Genomic DNA, 21,149 nt, shown 5'->3' on the forward strand with positions numbered 1-21,149 from the left:
TGTGTCCTCCATCAGGGTCGTGGTGATGATACTGCAGAACCAGAACCTTCACGATGACAGACAGACCCACCATCACCATGGTGGAGGCAAAGTACTGAGCTGAGACACCAGGAGAGAAGATCAGTGAGAAGCTTCAACTCAAGGTGACGGAGGGATGAAGGACGAGAAGACAGATGAGACACTGACGGAGGTTCTCACCGATCAGAGGAACAGAGTCTGACGTCATGATCTCAGCCACGAGCAGCATGAAGAGCGTCAGAGAGCAACACGGTGACACCTGCACAGACGTGAACCAGTTAAACCAGCCACTGGAGCTGGGATCCACCTGCGTGACCTTTGTGTGACCAACATTAGGACCTTGTGTGAGGGGGTGAAGAGGTCAGAGGTCAGAGGTTATTTACACAGAAAGGAACCAGATCAATAAAAACACCAGAACCAAGAAAAAGCTCATGATCTGAGACGCACAAAGACACACAACCTGAGGATCTTTAAACACGTCACATTGTTGATGTGGTGATTTCAGTTTGGCTCCAGGATCCTGTTCAGTGCCGTGATTTCCTCTGAGCGTGAACGGGTTAATTAACGACTTCTGTTAATCGTGTAGAACGAGACAAATTCAAACCAGTCGGGAGCAGAGGGACACACCAGTAGATCACATGGAATCTTCTCTGTGCAGCTCAGATGGTTTGTAACAGGATAACTGTTCACACTGGTCCTAAATATCATAAATCATATTGTTAAGCTGATCTTCTCTCCGGAGTCGTTGGGCAGCAGGAAGACGAGGAGAGAGAGGGTGGAGATGAGGACCTCCTCCTCCTCATCACCAGGGTGAAGGTCACGTCAGGGTTCGGCTCCTTGCAGCAGTCGTAGAAACGCTCGTTCCTGAGGCCGGGAACCTCTGGAAGAAAAACTCCACAGTCACAGTTTCTCATCACATCAGGTTTTCAAACTGTTGGTTAAACAGGAGCGAAGCCATCACACCTGAAATGAGTCAGAAGGTGTGAAACACGTCTCTCAGATGTTCCTGCTGCAGAAGAACTGAGGCTAATGAAGCTGCTCAGGTTTCATCAGCAGGACAATCATCTGTTTCTATAACGTATCAGCCAGAGACGGATTAAATCCCCAGACAGGATAATAACCACAACCTATTATATCATTAATCCTCCCGTCTGTGACCTTTGACCTCTCACCTCTGTAATCCTGCTACAGTGAGTAGAATAAAACCAAATTTTAAATGTGTTTTTAAACATTTACTTGTCAGCGTGATGTAAATAATTAGTAAAGACCAGGACTGAACTGTTCATTAATCAGTATTAACTCATTAATTAATTAAAATGCAAACGCTGCCGTCGTCCTTCTAATTAATCAGGATCAATTGATTATTGTTGTTTTCATGATCCTGATTCTCCAGGAAATGACATCACAGGAAGTAAAGTCCCAGCGTAGACACAGGAACATTCACAGCAGAGGTCAGAGGGTGAAGGTCTGCAGGAGCTTCAACAGCTCCAGGCTCCACCGTCCTGAACAGCTCCTCAGAGGAGAGGAGGCTGCTGCAGACGTTCATCACCTTTCACTGTGATCTCCACGTTCTCACCTGTTTTTGGCCTCGTAGTGAACTTTACCTCATATTTCAACAACTTCACTCAGAGTGTTAGAAACCTTAAATTCCTTCAGTGTAAGTAAAGTGAAAACGTGTCCTGTTTGAAGAGCAGCACGGTGACTCTTACCCTCGAGGTCCCACTCTCTGTTGGAGATGTATCCGGTGACTCGGCCTCGATCATCTGCAGGTCCAGAGACCAGCCGCCGAACGTCCACCAGCCGAACTTCAGGTCGCTGCACGTCGAAGGGAAACCAGCGCACGTCCATGTAGCTGCTGCTCCTAAAGATTCCTGAGAGAAAGACGGAGGTGGAGGAAGAGTCAGAAAGAAAAAGAGATGATATATATCAAATGTTCATGTTTGTCACAAATCTAAAACTGATTCTTAATAAAAGGTTTTTACACAAAAAGACCAACATTAACTAAAAGTAGAAGATTTAACATATCAATCATCATACGTGTGTTGAGATAAGATCCAGGAACTGTTCACATCACAAACAGATGAAACAGAACCTCTCTGCTGGAGGTGATAATTCAAGGTTCCACTTTATGATTGACAGATGCTGACGTCTTCTCCATGTTAATTGTTATTTCAGTTCTATTTAAAGTTCTTCTCTCTTCTCATCCAGTCCGGAGAACATATGTTTTTTCTTTCTTTCTTTCTCACTTTGCATTTTAAGTTCCACAGTTTCCACAGTGAAGTATTTTAAAGATGTTTCTTCTGTAAAACAGCAGAAAGCCATGTGGTCGCCCTCAATCCAATCAGTGAGCTCCATTAACTGCACCAGATCAAATCCAATCTGTTCCCAAACCAGCCAGAACCGGACTGAAGACAAGAGTTTAATGATCCTGAGGAGAAAACAGAGCAAAGAACTTCAGGTAGAAACAATGAACAGATAAACACATGGAGTTCTGTTCTATATGTTTTCAATATATTCAATGAAAGGGACATTTTATTTTAATATTCCATTTAATGTCATGCAGCACAGGAATGTGCATCAACTGGATGTGATGGTGAATGAATGAAATCCACTGATAAATAATCCATAATAAATGTATTGATCTGCTGTCAGGCTGTTTATATTGAGACATATTGATCAGATGTAGAATTTCATTATGAGCACAAGCTTTTCCTCATTAGTGGGTTAGGGTTTGTATGAAACGTCCTCGGGTCAGTTTTCTATTAAATATGGTAAAATGTTTATGAAACAGTTTCCTCAGAGACTTAAAGATGCTCTGCTCTTCATCGACTCTTCTTCATTCTGTAAATGTCTCATTCACTTTTCTTCTGCTGGTTTCCATTATGTCAAACTGGTGATTTTGTTCTTTTACCTGCACCAAGGACGAGATGTTTCCACCAGTTTGTTTGAAGAGGAAAGAAAAGCTGAGTCATGATTCCAGTGAAGTCGGTGGAAGGATGTTTATTGAGCATTAAAGCAGAGACAAGTAGAAACAGAACTTTTCTCTCTGAGATGTTTTTCTTCTCGTTACATCTGGTTTGTCACAGAGGAAATGATCCATGTGTTTGACTCATACACTGAATATAAAGGCTTTGACTGGGATGTGCTGCTGTTATACTGCAGCGCCACCTGTGGGTCAAAAGTAGAAAAGCCACCACCGCTCTGCACCTGATGCAGAAATGAAAACGTCCCATTTTAAACTCAAAGTGATTTCAATGTGTTTAACTTTGTGTTGAACTAAATCAATTTGTGACGTGAATCCAGGAACTTTAAGATCATAAACAAACATATACACAGAATGTGGTTCTACACACATGGAGACACACTGAGGGACAAAGGTGGACAATAATAAAGACAAACTTAAACACACTGTATGTGACTCTTTATAGAGGGGTTATATATTCTGCTTGTGTTGTGTCATTTCAATAAACACATTCTTCATGTGAATAAACACAATCGGGGCAGGAAGGTTGCTGGTTTGAATCCGGTTCAGATGGGTCTTCCTGTGTGGAGTCTGCATGTTCTCCCCGTGTTTTCTCCAGGTGCTCCGGCTTCATCTCACAAACACATGCAGATTAGGGGTTGTGTAGATTGGAGACTACACACAAGCTGCTGCTGCTTCAGCCTCTGGATCCTCAGGACACAGCTCAGCCTCCGTCCACACACACTGTCCTCTTCACACTGTCCTCTTCACACTCAGCTCCACTAAGACCAGTCCCACCTGTTGAGAGAAGAAGACATCAGTGTCACAGTCTCACTTCATCAGCTGTGAGTCAGTGATGCAGCTCATCCAGTAGAAAGAGCAGCAGGGACTTCAGTCCTGTTCAGAGGTGGAGCAGCTTCCTCTCTGCTTCATATTCACGTGTTGGAATGAACACGCTAAGAGCTCAGTGTGTGTCCTCTGCATGTCAAAGTGCAGAGTGGACACCTGAGAGGTGGATTTACTGCTGTTACAGGTGAAGCCATGTTTCACTGTGTGTTACTGAACATCTGCTTCTGACAAACTGGGACCAGAGGAGACAGATGGACCTCAGCAGAGGTTCTGCTCTGTATAAAGAGCTCCTGGTTACCATGTGATGAGGAGAGGCTTCAGTCCCACTGATCTCAGAGCTGTGACAAAGATCCACCTGATCAGTTCTTCACTGATGAAGTGAGAGGACAAACTGTCTCAGATCAGATGAAGACGACACCGTCTCTGTCCCTCGTGTGAGGCTGTCAGCTGTGGTCCAGCTTGTGTAAGTTACAGCGCCCCCTGGTGGCATCTGGTGAAAATATATTACGTGACCACGACATAATAACGTGTGAACGAGATAAATAACTCGAGGCCACGAGATCTGAATCTGCTGTTTACTAACAAGACGAGTGGAAGACAAGAAGACACAAACTCTCTCACTGACTCTGAGGACACACACTGTCTCACTGTCTCTGAGGACACACACTGTCTCACTGTCTCTAAAGACACACACTGTCTCACTGTCTCTGAGGACACACACTGTCTCACTGTCTCTGAGGACACACACTGTCACACTGACTCTGAAGACACACACTGACTCAGTGTCTCTGAGGACACACACATGGACCTGTCTCCAGGAAGCTGAGGTCATCTGGTGTTTTGGGGACAGGATGAGTCTGGAGACATTGAGATGTTCTGGGTGAGTTAGAGATCAACTGAACCAACCAGACGTTGATTTAAACTTCCCTTATCCGTCCCTTTAAGGAGAGTGTGCACCACACAACAGTGTAGAGTCACTGTGGTCAGTGGGCGGAGCTTCTATACTGGTTGATCTCCAACTTAACCTGGAGCAGGTTAGCTGTCATCAGAAGTTACCATGGTGATTGACCTGGTTAAGAAGTGGACGAGCTTCGTAGAACTGAAAAAACTAAACCTGAAGTGAACCTGATAACCACAAATCCTGCTTGGTAGCACAGACCCTGGATCTGTGATACTGACTGTGTTTAGTAACATACTGATGAAAGCAGCGTGGACTGACTCCAACCATCTACTGACCTCAGAGTCTCCAGTCGACAGGTTGGACTCTGCTGTAGATCAAGAAGCTCCTTCACTGCTGAGTCCTGCAGGTCGTTGTTCCTCAGTTCCAGTTCTCTCAGATGAGAGGGGTTTGACCTCAGAGCTGAAGCCAGAGAAGAACAGCTGATCTCTGACAGTCTGCAGCTCCTCAACCTGGATAAAGAATAAAACTTATCTGTAAATTAAACTGAGTTCATGTGTGAAAATAACAGACACATAATAATTTCACACAGACTCATAACATGGAAGATAAATATGAAATCAGACATGTTGGACTAAAAACGAGTCCTGATTCAGTACAAATAGATTATTTGGACCCGGTCTCTGTCCTGCAGATCAGTTTAGGAAATCCAGAACTAAACTCAGTGTTTTAACAAGTAGCTGAATATTTAAAATGTCACAGATTAATTAATGAATGGATTCAAGTTATGTATGAAGAGGAATATGTTAAATTAGAATTAAATGAGACAAATTGTGTATAAATGCAGTTTTATAGATATGAGATCTACAAAAGTGAGTCAGTGAACTGACTCCAGAGTCTCCAGTCGACAGGTTGGACTCTGTAGAAAACCACACAGCTCCTTCACTGCTGAGTCCTGCAGGTTGTTGTAGCTCAGATCCAGTTCTCTCAGATGAGAGGGGTTTGACCTCAGAGCTGAAGCCAGAGAAGAACATCTGATCTCTGACAGTCTGCAGCTCCTCAACCTGGATAAAGAAATATGAATATTAGAATGTGTCCTCCTGTTGTTGTGGATCGTCATCATGTCAACACAGACTCTCAACATGCTGCTGACCTCAGTCCAGTCTGTGACCTGAAGATAAATATCAGATCAGACATGTTGGACCATTGTTTCATTCATCAGCTTCTTCTCTGTGTGTTGGTCACTGAGCAGGTTTGTGTAATTAAACACTGTTTAAAGTAGGGATGGCTCCTGATGTCACTTCCTGTTTGTTTCTATACTTATCAACTGTCCAACGTGTTTCAATAAGAATGTGTCTTATTTTGAAAAGCTGAGGAGGACGAGTGCTCGGCCTCAGTCCACATGTTATTTACTGACACTTTCTTAGTGATCAGGAGCAGGTGAGTGCAGGTGAATGGAGTTGATGAGGTGGACGTGACTGACAGGCTGGGTGAGTGACAGATGACTGAGGGACAGTGAGCAGAGCAGAACTGAGACAATTTAAATAAATAATGACCCAATAAGAAAGAAAGTTTGAAAAGTGAAGAAGGATTTAAGGACCTCAGAGTCTCCAGTCGACAGTTTGGACTCTCCAGTCCAGAACACAGCAGCTTCACTGCTGAATCCTGCAGATTGTTGTCATTCAGATACAGTTCTCTCAGATGTGAGGGGTCTGACTTCAGAGCTGAGGCCACGACTTCACAGTGAATCTCTGAGAGTTCACACCAATGGAGTCTGTAATTAAAGAAAATATCAAATCTGTGAGAATTAAATCAGAAAACACAACATTCATACAAAACGTGATCATGTGACCCTCACCCTGGTAAATCCCCTCTTTGTTAAAAACTCCTCAAGAGAATCCTTTCAGATTTGGTTCAAGCGTTCATTCAGACTAACAGAGGAACTCATTAGATTCAGGTGGTCAGAGGTCAAAGGTCACAGTGACCTATCTAGTTGTTCTCATATGTACATGAGAACAATGAGAGTGTACGTGTACTTAATAATAATAACTTTATCACACACACACACACTGAGTGTATTTGAAGAACGACTCATCTCCACTGATTGAACATGTTATTGATCATATCTGGACTCACAGAGCCTTCCTGCAGTTCCTCACAGCTGGGATCAGTCTCCATCGACCCTGGACTGATGTGTTGAACTTCATCAGGTTCAACTCATCCAGAACCTCCTCTGACATCTGCAGCATGTAGGCCAGAGCTGAGCAGTGGATCTCAGAGAGTTTCTCCTTTGATCTGTTCTCTGACGTCAGGAACTGTTTCATCTGCTGATGAACTGAGTGGTCGTTCATCTCAGTCAGACAGTGGAAGATGTTGATGCTTCTGTCAGGAGAAATGTCATCACTCTTCATCTCCTTCAGGTTGTTGATGACTCTCTGGATGATCTCTGGATTGTTCCCTGTCCGACCCAGCAGCCATCCTGAGACTCTCTGGATGATCTTTGGATTGTTCCCTGTCCGACCCAGCAGGCCTCCTAAGACTCTCTGGTTGGACTCCAGACTGAGGCCGTGAAGGAAGCGAACAAACAGGTCCAGATGACCATTTGTACTGGTGAGGGATTTCTCCATGGTTCTCTTCAGGAGATCATCCAGGGAGGTGGTACCCCATGTGTTCCCATATGGTCCTAAGAAGTGTTTGAGTTCTTTTCTGTTCCTCTTGGTGTAACAGTGGAACATGTAGACTGCAGCCAGAAACTCCTGAACGCTCAGATGAACAAAGCAGTAGACTGATTTCTGGAAGACCACACACTCTCTTCTGAAGATCTCAGTACAAACTCCTGAGTACATCGAGGCCTCTGGGACATTAAGACCACACCGCTCCAGGGGCCGTATTCACAAAGGATTTTAGGGCTAAAAGTAGGTCCTAACTGGCGAATTTAGGAGTAACTCCTAAAAATAATGGGCGTGTCACTCTTAAATGTAGGACTCCTAACTTTTTTCACTAAGAGCAATTCACAAAGTATTTTAGGCCTAAAAGTAGCACCTAAATCAAGGAGAGCTTAAAAGTCCTCAAGAGGACTCCTAACTCACTAAGACCTATTCACAAAGAATCCTAAAATGGCTGCGAGACGAAATGCTTTGGAGACAATGGAAGACCGTGAGTTAATCAAGAGATATAGGCTAAATCGTGAGGGTATTCAACTTGTTGTGGACTTAGTGCGGGATGCAATAACATCCCCGACTAACAGGAATAATCCCATTAGTCCCGAAATAAAATGTTTAGTAACACTACGTTATTTAGCAACAGGGAAAATGCAACTTTGCAATGCCGACGATTTAGCAATATCACAACCATCAGTCAGCCGTGCCATAAACCAAACTATCAACGCGCTAGCTAGACCACATATCATCCAACAGTTTATCCGGTTTCCTTTGGACATTCAACAATTACACAGGATCAAAGCCAACTTCATGGCGATTGCAGGTATGCCCGGTGTGGTCGGTGCTATTGACGGGACGCACATAAAAATAATTGCTCCATCAAAAGATGAGGACGTGTTCGTCAATAGGAAGAAAGTGCATTCCATCAACACGCAGGTTGTTTTTGATGCAAATTTCAACATACTGGATGTTGTTGCAAAGTGGCCTGGAGCTACCCATGATTCGCGCATTTTAATGGAGAGCGGTCTGAGGCAGCTTTTTGAGAGGCACCATGTACCAGTTGGGTGTCACTTGCTGGGTGACAGTGGCTATCCCTGCAAGACGTGGCTTTTGACACCCTACCTCAATCCACAACCGGGAGCACAGCTAAAGTATAACATGTAAGTGATTACGCAGATTACGCTTAGTCCTATGCGTAAAACACATCGTATTGGCTCTTTGACGCCTTTTATTTGTTAAATCCATATTTATTATTGTTGTTTACCTCCATATATGTTAGAGCACACAAACATACACGAAATGTTGTGGAGAGAGGAATTGGGCAGATGAAACGTCGGTTTCATGTACTCCACGGCGAAATACGCCTCACCCCAGAGAGGGCAAGCACAGTCATCACTGTATGTGCCATTCTACACAACCTCTGCAAGCGGAGGAACATTCCACAGCCAGACGATGATGACGATGAAGAGGACGATGACCCCGATGATGATGATGATGGCGCTCGACAACATGACAATGAATTTGGCCGTGTGGAACCGAGTGGACTGGCATTTAGGGATCACTTTGTGAATACACATTTTAGGTATTGTTGGCACATTTTAACACCTTGGCACAAATCAGTCAACACACATGTGTAGTTCATAACATTTATTTTTTCAATTTTTCAACTTTTCGATCTTAAGAGTGTAATATTCTGTCTTCATTTTTATTAGCCACTCTTTCGCTTTGAGGACCTTTCTTTGCCTTTTTAAAACCCTCATTTCCATCCTCAATTTCTTCTCGTACAGTGAACTGGTACCAGCAGCAGGAGGGAGAGGAGAGCCAGTGGGTGCACCAAGAGGGAGAGTTGGAAGAGAAAGGGGTGGAAGAGGAAGAGCTGTGAGAGGAGGTGCAGCTGGGAGAGGAAGAGCTGGCAGAGGAAGGGCTAGGAGGGGGAGAAGAGGAAGAGCTGTGTGATGTGATGCTGCAGCTGGACTTTCATCTTCATTTCTCCTGTGGGGAATATATATATATTTAATTTGTAACACATTTTTGGGAAGTGGGTTGACCAGTTGCACGTTGTAATTCTTCTGTAAATATTAAACAGAAAGGTTTTTCATGAAGCCTTTTGAAATCATTGCATGCATACCCCTCAATCTCCTTTAGCAACTCGACTGCAGGATCAGCTGCACCCTGAAGGCCAGTAATGCTTGCGTCCGAGCCTAGGACGGCGTACACCACCGATGCGACCGGGGACAACGGCTTTGGTGCAGATCCTCCTCCAACAAATTAAATTTCAGTTTCATTCACGTTTCATATCACTGTAGCCTTTGTTAATTGTAAATTTAAGACATGCAAATGCATTTCCCAAATGAATGCAAGCAATGATAATAATGGACTTACCTGTAGCCGCAACAGCTCTTTTATAGTCGGCAATCTCAAACCTACACTGTGATTGCAGGGCATACCAACGTCTTTCGCAATCGTCGGTAGAGCGACAAACAGCAGGGAAGGAAGCATTTATGTTTACGCATATTTCTTCCCATGCCTCCCGCTTCTTCTTACTGGTCACTCCAGCCCCGAATCTACCCTTTATTACCCCCCTCCGCTCCAGCACAAACTGGGCAAGTAGTAACAATTGGTCCTGGGACCAATTGGCCTTTCGCTTGCGTTTCACGTTTTCAACATCCATCATGATAGGGGGACTTGAACGGCGGTATGGGCTGTTATTTAAAGTGTTTTAAGTGCTGAAAATTGAATTGCCTCCTTGATTGAAAGCAATTTACGTATTTTTATTGTTTGCTTTCTCTCTCTCTCTTGAACGTGCAGGCTACAACGTCATTATCGTGGTCTGCACAAACTTGTCATCATGCGTGTATTCTGCTAACTGCACTGTCCATAACTACTTCATAGGAATTCATTTCTAGCCTAGTCTATTTCCTTGTTTTTCGGTAATTTAGTGGGCTCGTCTGAACAACCAATCACCGCACTGACCGCTTCTAAACTCGTGCACGAGAATCAACGTCATCCATAGCAACGGCGCGTCACTCTTAGTTCACTCTTAGTGATTTATCCTTAGTAAGAGTAGGTCTCAAAGGCTTTGTGAATAACTTTTAAGAAAAAACTCCTACGTAAAATGTTTTAGCGCGAGTTAGGAGCACTCCTAGCGCTAAGATAAAATCCTTTGTGAATACGGCCCCAGATATCATTGTGTAAAAACTGAAATCGAGTCGGAGTCTGGCCCGGAGGTTTACCACCCACACCGCCCCCCCGCTTCCTGCCCGTCTCTGTTCTCTACCCTGTTCTTCCTACTAATGTAAATGTCCATCTTGGCCTCACCTGAGAGGTGGTTCAGGAGCTGCCACTTATCTTTATCTGTTTTGTTGTAGGCAGCTCCCATGATAAAAACCTTCTCAGTAAAAGTGACGTTAAAATCACTAAAAACCTTCTCAGTTAAAAGAGTGAAGAAACTTGTCAGTCTCTTGCACTCAGTAAAAACGTGATGAATAGTTTCACGCAGGTCACAAAATGGACACTTGTTAAGAACGGTGGGATTAAGAATAGAAATAAAAGCGTTGGAAGCGACGGCGCCGTGTAAAATTCTCCACTGGAGGTCGCTGTTCTTTTCTTAAGGGGAGGTTTGTATAAAATCCTCCACTGTGGGCTGGGTCCATGCTCCCCCCACCTCCGTGACCACACAGTGGGGGGTCTGTTGCTCAGTCCGGTCTGGTGGATGCTTTTCACACAGTTTCTGTATATTGTCTCTTTGTCCGCTCTGTGTATTGTCAGTTTGTGTTTGTTTATCTCAGTTAGTAGGGGGCCGGTCTTTTCTCCCAGGCCTGGGCTCAAGATAACTTAAGGGTAGGGGTCTGCAGCCTCTGGTGTGGTCTCCCCCCTCTGGTAGACCCTCAGGAGGTCTTTCTCAGGCATGGAGAGCCTCTGGGTCCAGAGCTCCAGGATCCTCTGGGCCATCCGGGAAGACTGCAGGGGCCCATGATTTTAAAACACCTTGATAAAAAGGAGGCAACCCACTTAATTTTAATAATTTAGAATCTGTTAAAAACAGAGCATCATCCAACCCCAGGTTATTGGCACGCCTAAGGATGCTGCTGGCCACATCTCTCCACACCAGATCTGCTGGACCTGTGAGGTACTTTTTAATGAACTGAATTCTAAAAGTTTCAGTCCGGCTGGCCAGGTGGACGAGGCCCTGTCCCCCCTCCTCCCTGGCTAAAAACAGCACCCCCTGTGGCCCCCAGTGTAGACCCCCCCAGAAAAAATCCACCATTTTCTTTTGTAAAGTGGAAAGCAGGCCAGGGGGGGGGTTCTACACACATTAGGTGGTGCCACAGTTGGGATGCCACAAGATTATTTAAAACCAGTACCCTCCCTCTAAGAGACATTTTTGGGAGCAGCCATTTCCATTTTAACATCATATTGTTAGATTCAAGATTTTTATTATCAAATGAACAATAACATTAAGCAGTCGCTGGCAGTGAAATGCTTGAGTCACAGGCTCTCTGCAATGCTAGTAAGTTAAGCTGGTTTTCTGATAACTTAATATATATTAATCACCAATAAAAAGCTCAAACTGTTATTCTGGGTCTTTGCTAAGAGTCTGGTAACATCACACATTATTCAAGGAGACGTCTCACTCATGAGTCTTGTGAGACTTTGGTTGTTTCATGGAGACAAAGGTGGACACGTGAGCGAGAGAGAACAAGCTAAATCAAAGTAGAACCCAGTGAGGTTCCTCTGGTGAGAGTCAGTGGAGACGGCTTCATGCTGCTGACTCAGCTCCTCTCCTCTCTCAGGTACTTGTTCTACTGGAAAGTAGAATTTGTACTTACTCAATCTGGAATTTAACTGAAACTTTGTCTTCAAACGACTCTGAAAACAATTTGTTCTTCCAGAGAAACAAGAGAACTACTTCCTGCTGTGTGACGTTCTTCCAGAAGACCGACTCCTCCGAGAGAGGCTCCAACAGAAACGACTGGTGAGTCCAACCAATCAGATTCTGATAAACACACACTCCCTGTCCTCGGGGTTTGGTTTAGGAGGAGGACTTCTTCTTCTTCTTCTGTGGTGTTTCCTCAGTGTGGTTTCTCTTGGCAGGAGGAGGTGCTGGAGCAGCAGCAGCAGGAGAGAGACGACGGCAGCTTCCAGCGTCTCTGCATGTTCTGCAGCGACGAGTTCGCTGGAAACAGGTTCTTCACATGAAGCTTTAAATAAAAACACCTCCTGATGGAACATGAACCAGAAATACAAATGAAACATGAAATATATTGGTTATATTTCAGGATTTACTCTGAAAATCAGGGGAAAGAAATCCAGAATCTTCTTTTTCCATCAGAGCAGAACCGATGTTACATGAATATATTAAAATAATCAAGTAATAGATGTTTTAAATAAATATACTGTCAGTTATATTTATTTATATATATATATATTATATTTAGATCTACACACACATGAAGGTAAATCAGGAGGAGCTGAACCTGAACCACCTGCAGAACCAGAACCGCTCTGCTCCGAGTCCACTGACGTGTCCAGGACTTAAATATGTGTGAATATTATGAAGCAGGTTTGAATTCTGTTCACGACTTGATGTGTCGCACCTCAAAGGAAACTGAGACCTTGGTTTGTTTTGTTATCAGAATCTCAAATCCTCACCTCGGTCTTCATTTGATTTCCTGTTGTGTGATGAGCTTTACAACAACTGAAGCTTTGTGGGGTTTTGTTATTGTGTTGTTTGTTTCAGGACTCACACGACTTCGATCTTCACAAGCTGAGGACAGAACTCAGTGAGTGAAACATCAGCAACCTCCAGAACCTGCATCATCTGTGACATGAGATCTTTGTCTTCAGGCAGTTCAACAGATTACACAACTGTTTGTTCTTCTACACAAGAGAAGCAACAACAGTGTGTAGTCAGAAGAGAAGCAGGACACGAAACTCTTCAGTCCCTAAATCACAATGTGAAACCAAAACCAACCAGATCCACAGAAACTGAAGAGAAACACGTGAAGCTTCAGACTCGGATCAGAACTCGAGTCTTGATTCACAGATTCACAGACGATGCAGATTGAAATGCAGACGTTTGAATATTGATGAGACGCTCTGTGTTCACCTCTCGCTGTCTGCTCCTCTCAGACCTCAGGTTCTACCAGCAGGTCAAACTGGTGAACTTCATCCGGAGGCAGATCCACCAGAGCCGCTGCTACGGCTGCGAGGGGAAGTTCCTCTCCAGAGCCGACGTGCTGCGCCACATCGCGGCTGCAGGTCACGTGATGAAGCTGCCAGACGTGTCCACCTGGGACCAGCCGCAGTGCGTCCAACACCAGTTCATGTCTTCATGGTTCAGTTGTTTCCCAGTGGGGGGGGGGGGGGGGGGGGGGGTCACTGCTCCTTCATCCTTATGAACTCAGGAGTGAACGTCTCTGTGGTCCTTCTCTCCTCAGGTATTACTCCCCCACGTATGAGAACGACGCCCTCTTGTGTTCGTTATCTGACAGTGACGAGGCTGAAAGTGAGGAGACGAGTCACGGCGAGGACGTCCCGGTGATCGCAGAGGACGTGTCCAACCTCAGAGCCCTGAGACAGACCAGCGTCCTCAACCAGCTGCTGAAGAAGAGAAGCTAGGACGAGGGACAGACAGCGGAGTGAAGACGTCTTCCTCTTTTCTTCTGGACTCTTCTTCACTCGCACTTTGTGAAAAGACAAACTGACCCGACGCAGCCGGAACGTGAACTTCAACACTTTACTTCACACAAATGTTCATTCAGTCAATAAAGAGGATGATCGTCATCAGAAGAACTTTATTACTTTCAGTACAAATAATACTGGGACCAGTGGAGACAGTAAGTTTGTCTGTTTACAAACGAGAATTCAGAACCAAACTAAAAGAGATGAATATGATTCTGTGTAATAAACCGTGAGGTTGAAACCTGGTCCAGGGTCAGTTTGATGAACCTCTGAAACAATGAACAGATAAACACATGGAGTTCTGTTCTATATGTTTTCAATATATTCAATGAAAGGGACATTTTATTTTCATATTCCATTCAAAGTCACGCAGCACAAAGTGAAGACAAATCCTCCACGTTGAGTCAGAGAGGAGAACAACAGGAGGATTTAGATTTGTTCCACGTTGAAGAAAACGTTCATATAATGAGAATAAACCCCGGGAGGAGAAGTGGTTCTGTCTGGAGCTCTTCTCCTTCTGGACCGAAGATCTTTCACCATCTCATCTCAAACTGCTTCTACTAAACATAAATATCATCTTCATCTGAACTTCAGAGACTTTTCCCACAAATCCTCTCGAACCTGAAACCAGAGCAGAGGTTGAGGAATGTGCATCAACTGGATGTGATGGTGAATGAATGAAATCCACTGATAAATAATCCATAATAAATGTATTGATCTGCTGTCAGGCTGTTTATATTGAGACACATTGATCAGATGTAGAATTTCATTATGAGCACAAACTTTTCCTTATAAGTGGGTTAGGGTTTGTATGAAACGTCCTCGGGTCAGTTTTCTATTAAATATGTAAAATGTTTATTAAACACTTTCCTCAGAGACTTAAAGATGCTCTGCTCTTCATCGACTCTTCTTCATTCTGTAAATGTCTCATTCACTTTTCTTCTGCTGGTTTCCATTATGTCAAACTGGTGATTTTGTTCTTTTACCTGCACCAAGGACGAGATGTTTCCACCAGTTTGTTTGAAGAGGAAAGAAAAGCTGAGTCATGATTCCAGTGATGTCGGTGGAAGGATGTTTATTGAGCATTAAAGCAGAGACAAGTAGAAACAGAACTTTTCTCTCTGAGATGTTTTTCTTCTCGTTACATCTGGTTTGTCACAGAGGAAATGATCCATGTGTTTGACTCATAGACTGAATATAAAGGCTTTGACTGGGATGTGCTGCTGTTATACTGCAGCGCCACCTGTGGGTCAAAAGTAGAAAAGCCACCACCGCTCTGCACCTGATGCAGAAATGAAAACGTCCCATTTTTAAGTCCAGAGTTTTGATCTTTTGTGTCAAAGACAAAACTCTGATTTTAAACTCAAAGTGATTTCAATGTGTTTAACTTTGTTTTGAACTAAATCAATTTGTGACGTGAATCCAGGAACTTTAAGATCATAAACAAACATATACACAGAATGTGGTTCTACACACATGGAGACACACTGAGGGACAAAGGTGGACAATAATAAAGACAAACTTAAACACACTGTATGTGACTCTTTATAGAGGGTTTATATATTCTGCTTGTGTTGTGTCATTTCAATAAACACATTCTTCATGTGAATAAACACAATCGGGGCAGGAAGGTTGCTGGTTTGAATCCGGTTCAGATGGGGTCTTCCTGTGTGGAGTCTGCATGTTCTCCCCATGTTTTCTCCAGGTGCTCCGGCTTCATCTCACAAACACATGCAGATTAGAGGTTGTGTAGATTGGAGACTACACACAAGCTGCTGCTGCTTCAGCCTCTGGATCCTCAGGACACAGCTCAGCCTCCGTCCACACACACTGTCCTCTTCACACTCAGCTCCACAAAGATCACCACCTCCCCCACCTGTTGAGAGAAGAAGACATCAGTGTCACAGAGACTCACTTCATCAGCTGTGAGTCAGTGATGCAGCTCATCCAGTAGAAAGAGCAGCAGGGACTTCAGTCCTGTTCAGAGGTGGAGCAGCTTCCTCTCTGCTTCATGTTCACGTGTTGGAATGAACACGCTAAGAGCTCAGTGTGTGTCCTCTGCATGTCAAAGTGCAGAGTGGACACCTGAGAGGTGGATTTACTGCTGTTACAGGTGAAGCCATGTTTCACTGTGTGTTGATGAACATCTGCTTCTGACAAACTGGGACCAGAGGAGACAGATGGACCTCAGCAGAGGTTCTGCTCTGTATAAAGAGCTCCTGGTTACCATGTGATGAGGAGAGGCTTCAGTCCCACTGATCTCAGAGCTGTGACAAAGATCCACCTGATCAGTTCTTCACTGATGAAGTGAGAGGACAAACTGTCTCAGATCAGATGAAGACGACACCGTCTCTGTCCCTCGTGTGAGGCTGTCAGCTGTGGTCCAGCTTGTGTAAGTTACAGCGCCCCCTGGTGGCATCTGGTCAAAATATATTACGTGACCACGACATAATAACGTGTGAACGAGATAAATAACTCGAGGCCACGAGATCTGAATCTGTTGTTTACTAACAAGACGAGTGGAAGACAAGAAGACACACACTGTCTCACTGTCTCTGAGGACACACACTGACTCTGAGGACACACACTGTCTCACTGTCTCTGAGGACACACACTGTCTCACTGTCTCTGAGGACACACACTGTCTCTGAGGACACACACTGTCTCACTGACTCTGAGGACACACACTGTCTCTGAGGACACACACTGACTCACTGTCTCTGAGGACACACACTGTCTCTGAGGACACACACATGGACCTGTCTCCAGGAAGCTGAGGTCCTCTGGTGTTTTGGGGACAGGATGAGTCTGGAGACATTGAGATGTTCTGGGTGAGTTAGAGATCAACTGAACCAACCAGACGTTGATTTAAACTTCCCTTATCCGTCCCTTTAAGGAGAGTGTGCACCACACAACAGTGTAGAGTCACTGTGGTCAGTGGGCGGAGCTTCTATACGGGTTGATCTCCAACTTAACCTGGAGCAGGTTAGCTGTCATCAGAAGTTACCATGGTGATTGACCTGGTTAAGAAGTGGACGAGCTTCGTAGAACTGAAAAAACTAAACTGAAGTTAACCTGATAACCACAAATCCTGCTTGGTAGCACAGACCCTGGATCTGTGATACTGACTGTGTTTAGTAACATACTGATGAAAGCAGCGTGGACTGACTCCAAACATCTACTGACCTCAGAGTCTCCAGTCGACAGGTTGGACTCTGCTGTAGATCAAGAAGCTCCTTCACTGCTGAGTCCTGCAGGTTGTTGTTCCTCAGATCCAGTTCTCTCAGATGAGAGGGGTTTGACCTCAGAGCTGAAGCCAGAGAAGAACAGCTGATCTCTGTCAGTCTGCAGCTCCTCAACCTGGATAAAGAAATATGAATATTAGAATGTGTCCTCCTGTTGTTGTGGATCGTCATCATGTCAACATGCTGCTGACCTCAGTCCAGTCTGTGACCTGAAGATAAATATCAGATCAGACATGTTGGACCATTGTTTCATTCATCAGCTTCTTCTCTGTGTGTTGGTCACTGAGCAGGTTTGTGTAATTAAACACTGTTTAAAGTAGGGATGGCTCCTGATGTCACTTCCTGTTTGTTTCTATACTTATCAACTGTCCAACGTGTTTCAATAAGAATGTGTCTTATTTTGAAAACCTGAGGAGGACGAGTGCTCGGCCTCAGTCCACATGTTATTTACTGACACTTTCTTAGTGATCAGGAGCAGGTGAGTGCAGGTGAATGGAGTTGATGAGGTGGACGTGACTGACAGGCTGGGTGAGTGACAGATGACTGAGGGACAGTGAGCAGAGCAGAACTGAGACAATTTAAATAAATAATGACCCAATAAGAAAGAAAGTCTGAAAAGTGAAGAAGGATTTAAGGACCTCAGAGTCTCCAGTCGACAGTTTGGACTCTCCAGTCCAGAACACAGCAGCTTCACTGCTGAATCCTGCAGGTCGTTGTTACTCAGATCCAGTTCTCTCAGATGTGAGGGGTCTGACTTCAGAGCTGAGGCCACGACTTCACAGTGAGTCTCTGAGAGTCGACAACCAATGAGTCTGTAATTAAAGAAAATATCAAATCTATGAGAATTAAATCAGAAAACACAACATTCATACAAAACGTGACCATGTGACCCTCACCCTGGTAAATCCCCTCTTTGTTAAAAACTCCTCAAGAGAATCCTTTCAGATTTGGTTCAAGTGTTCATTCAGACTAACAGAGGAACTCATTAGAATCAGGTGGTCAGAGGTCAAAGGTCAAGGTCACAGAACATGTTCATGGCCTCTTGAACATGATGTCTCAAGTCTGTCTTCAGGGGATTTCTTTACATTTAACTCAAAGACAAACTGATTAGATTTCAGTGGTCAAAGGTCAAAGGTCACAGTGACCTCATATTGTTGTTAAGTCAACATGTCAGGAACCTGGAGGGACGGACACTGCACTGGTTGGAGGTGGAGGACAAACACTGTGCTAGCAACTTGCTCAGATAGATATAGATATCTATATCTATATAGATATATATACACAGAATGTACAATAACCTCCCTTGCACCCCACATGGTCGTATGTGTGTATTTGAAGAACGACTCATCTCCACTGATTGAACATGTTATTGATCATGTCTGGACTCACCGAGCCTTCCTGCAGTTCCTCACAGCTGGGATCAGTCTCCATCGACCCTGGTTTGATGTGTTGAACTTCCACAGGTCCAACTCATCCAGAACCTCCTCTGACATCTGCAGCATGTAGGCCAGAGCTGAGCAGTGGATCTCAGAGAGTTTCTCCTTTGATCTGTTCTCTGACGTCAGGAACTGTTTCATCTGCTGATGAACTGAGTGGTCGTTCATCTCAGTCAGACAGTGGAAGATGTTGATGCTTCTGTCAGGAGAAATGTCATCACTCTTCAACTTCTTCAGGTTGTAGATGACTCTCTGGATGATCTTTGGATTGTTCCCTGTCCGACCCAGCAGCCATCCTGAGACTCTCTGGATGATCTTTGGATTGTTCTCTGTCCGACCCAGCAGGCCTCCTAAGACTCTCTGGTTGGACTCCAGACTGAGGCCGTGAAGGAAGCGAACAAACAGGTCCAGATGACCATTTGTACTGGTGAGGGATTTCTCCATGGTTCTCTTCAGGAGGTCATCCAGGGAGAAGGTTCTGTCTGTGTTCCCATTTTTTCCCAAGAAGTTCTTGAGTTCTTCTGTGTTCCTCTCGGTGTAACAGTGGAACATGTAGACTGCAGCCAGAAACTCCTGAACGCTCAGATGAACAAAGCAGTAGACTGATTTCTGGAAGATCTCACACTCTCTTCTGAAGATCTCAGTACAAACTCCTGAGTACACCGAGGCCTCTGTGACATTAAGACCACACCGCTCCAGGTCTTCTTGGTAGAACATGATGTTTCCTTCCTCCAGATGTTTAAGTGCCAGCCTCCCCAGCTTCAGGAGAACGTCCCTGTCAGCCTCCATCAGCTGCTGTGGACTCGTCTCATGTCCCTCACCGTACTTGTTGTTCTTCCTCTTTGTCTGAACCAGCAGGAAGTGTGAGTACAGGTCAGTCAGGGTCTTGGGCAGCTCTCCTCTCTGGTCTGTGGTCAACATGTGCTCCAGAACTGTAGCACTGATCCAGCAGAAGACTGGGATTTGACACATGATGTGGAGGCTCCTGGACGTCTTGATGTGTGAGATGATTCTGCTGCACAGCTCTTCATCACTGAACCTCCTCCTGAAGTACTCCTCCTTCTGGGCCTCAGTGAAGCCTCGTACTTCTGTGACCCTGTCAACACATGCAGGAGGGATCTGATTGGCCGCCGCAGGTCTGGAGGTTATCCAGACGAGAGCCGAGGGAAGCAGATTCCCCCGGATGAGGTTTGTCAGCAGCACGTTGACTGATGACCTCTGTGTGACCTCAGACACAAGCTCCCTGTGGTTGAAGTCCAGAGAAGGTCTGCTTTCATCCAGGCCGTCAAAGATGAACAAAGGTTTACAGACAGCGAGCGTCTCTGCCGTGAGCTTCTGTAACGCTGGATGGAAAACATGGAGCAGCGTGAGAAGACTGTGCTGCTGGTCCTTCACCAGGTTCAGCTCCCTGAACGAAAGCACAGCCAGCAGACCCACATCCTGGTTCTCTAAACCCTCTGCCCAGTCCAGAGTGAACTTCTGCACCGAGAAGGTTTTTCCAACTCCAGCGACTCCGTTGGTCAGGACGACTCTGATGCTGCTCTGCTGGTCAGTGGAGGCTTTAAAGATGTCGTGGACCTTGATGGGAGTGTCCTGGAGGATCTTCATCTTGGAAGCCGTCTCAAGCTGCCTCACCTCATGTTGAGTATTAACCTCTTCACTCTGTCCCTCTGTGATGAAGAGCTCAGTGTAGATCCTGTTGAGGAGGGTTCTACTTCCTGTTTCATCACTTCCTTCAGTCACATGTTCACATCTCCTCCTCACACTGAGCTTATGTTCATCTGAAACCTCCTGCAGACCACGATCTGCTGAAAGACAAGAAACAATGTGAGAGACAGAGAATCTGAGAATCTGCTGATTGTTTTCATCAGATACAGAAAAACTACAGAAAATAAAAGCTTTTTAACTTTGTGCTTTTCTAACGATGTTAAATGTTGATGCTGTATGAAGGAACAAAATAAAACCACATGTGCTGTTGTCAGAAGTGAAGACATCAGCAGACACATGTACAGTGCTGCTCTGACCGGCTGTCTGACCTCCAGCTCCTGTTCTGGATCTTTGTCCACACTGGGGACAGGAGGAGTCTCCTGAAGAACCAGACTGGTCCCAGTATGAGGTGATGCACTGTCTGCAGAACCAGTGTCCACAGCTGGTGGAGACTGGATCCTTCAGGACGTCCTGACACGAAGCACAGCAGGACGACTGCTCCTCCTCAGAAACATGACTCCTCTTCCTCTCCCTGTGAAGACATGTCCTGATAACTCACATGTCACAGTCACAGGTTGTCATCACTTCTGTCAAGGAGGTTTTGTTTTCACCCAGTATGTTTGTGTGTTGGTTGGTTCGTTAGTGGGATTATAAAAAGAAACAGATTACCAGTAAACTTGGTGGAAGGTT

The 21,149-nt window shown here is 44.9% G+C and overlaps 3 protein-coding genes across 4 annotated transcripts in view; 1 reads left to right on the top strand and 2 right to left on the bottom strand.

Annotated features, from left to right (window-relative positions):
• LOC128444271 (NACHT, LRR and PYD domains-containing protein 12-like) overlaps positions 1-21,149 on the bottom strand; it is a 330,858-nt gene that overhangs the window by 25,461 nt on the left and 284,248 nt on the right. The window lies entirely within an intron of this gene.
• The window catches only part of LOC128444276 (NLR family CARD domain-containing protein 3-like), a 40,952-nt gene continuing 24,420 nt past the window's right edge, over positions 4,618-21,149 (bottom strand). For both annotated transcript variants that reach the window (XM_053426667.1, XM_053426668.1), the window contains exons 4-8: positions 20,777-20,991; positions 18,706-20,557; positions 17,955-18,128; positions 17,258-17,431; positions 4,618-5,239 (exon numbers count right to left, since the gene is read on the bottom strand). In XM_053426667.1, coding sequence (XP_053282642.1) covers positions 5,014-5,239; positions 17,258-17,431; positions 17,955-18,128; positions 18,706-20,557; positions 20,777-20,991 — 2,641 coding nt within the window. In that variant the 3' untranslated portion in view covers positions 4,618-5,013. The remainder of the gene's footprint in view (positions 5,240-17,257; positions 17,432-17,954; positions 18,129-18,705; positions 20,558-20,776; positions 20,992-21,149) is intronic.
• LOC128444287 (putative nuclease HARBI1) lies at positions 7,622-9,489 on the top strand. The gene is made up of 3 exons (XM_053426683.1): positions 7,622-8,547; positions 8,667-8,969; positions 9,175-9,489. Exons 1-3 carry the CDS (start codon positions 7,844-7,846, stop codon positions 9,341-9,343), a joined length of 1,176 nt encoding a protein of 391 aa, XP_053282658.1. The 5' UTR covers positions 7,622-7,843; the 3' UTR covers positions 9,344-9,489.

Source organism: Pleuronectes platessa, chromosome 7, assembly GCF_947347685.1.
Source record: "Pleuronectes platessa chromosome 7, fPlePla1.1, whole genome shotgun sequence".
Classification (NCBI taxonomy): Eukaryota; Metazoa; Chordata; class Actinopteri; order Pleuronectiformes; family Pleuronectidae; genus Pleuronectes; species Pleuronectes platessa.

Bases quoted from the DNA above. Each gene is read 5' to 3' on its own strand.
- LOC128444287 (XM_053426683.1), top strand. From the start codon at position 7,844: ATGGCTGCGAGACGAAATGCTTTGGAGACAATGGAAGACCGTGAGTTA. The intron at 8,548-8,666 runs GTAAGTGATTAC...CATATATGTTAG, and splicing joins GCACAGCTAAAGTATAACAT to AGCACACAAACATACACGAA. The intron at 8,970-9,174 runs GTATTGTTGGCA...CTTCTCGTACAG, and splicing joins TTTGTGAATACACATTTTAG to TGAACTGGTACCAGCAGCAG.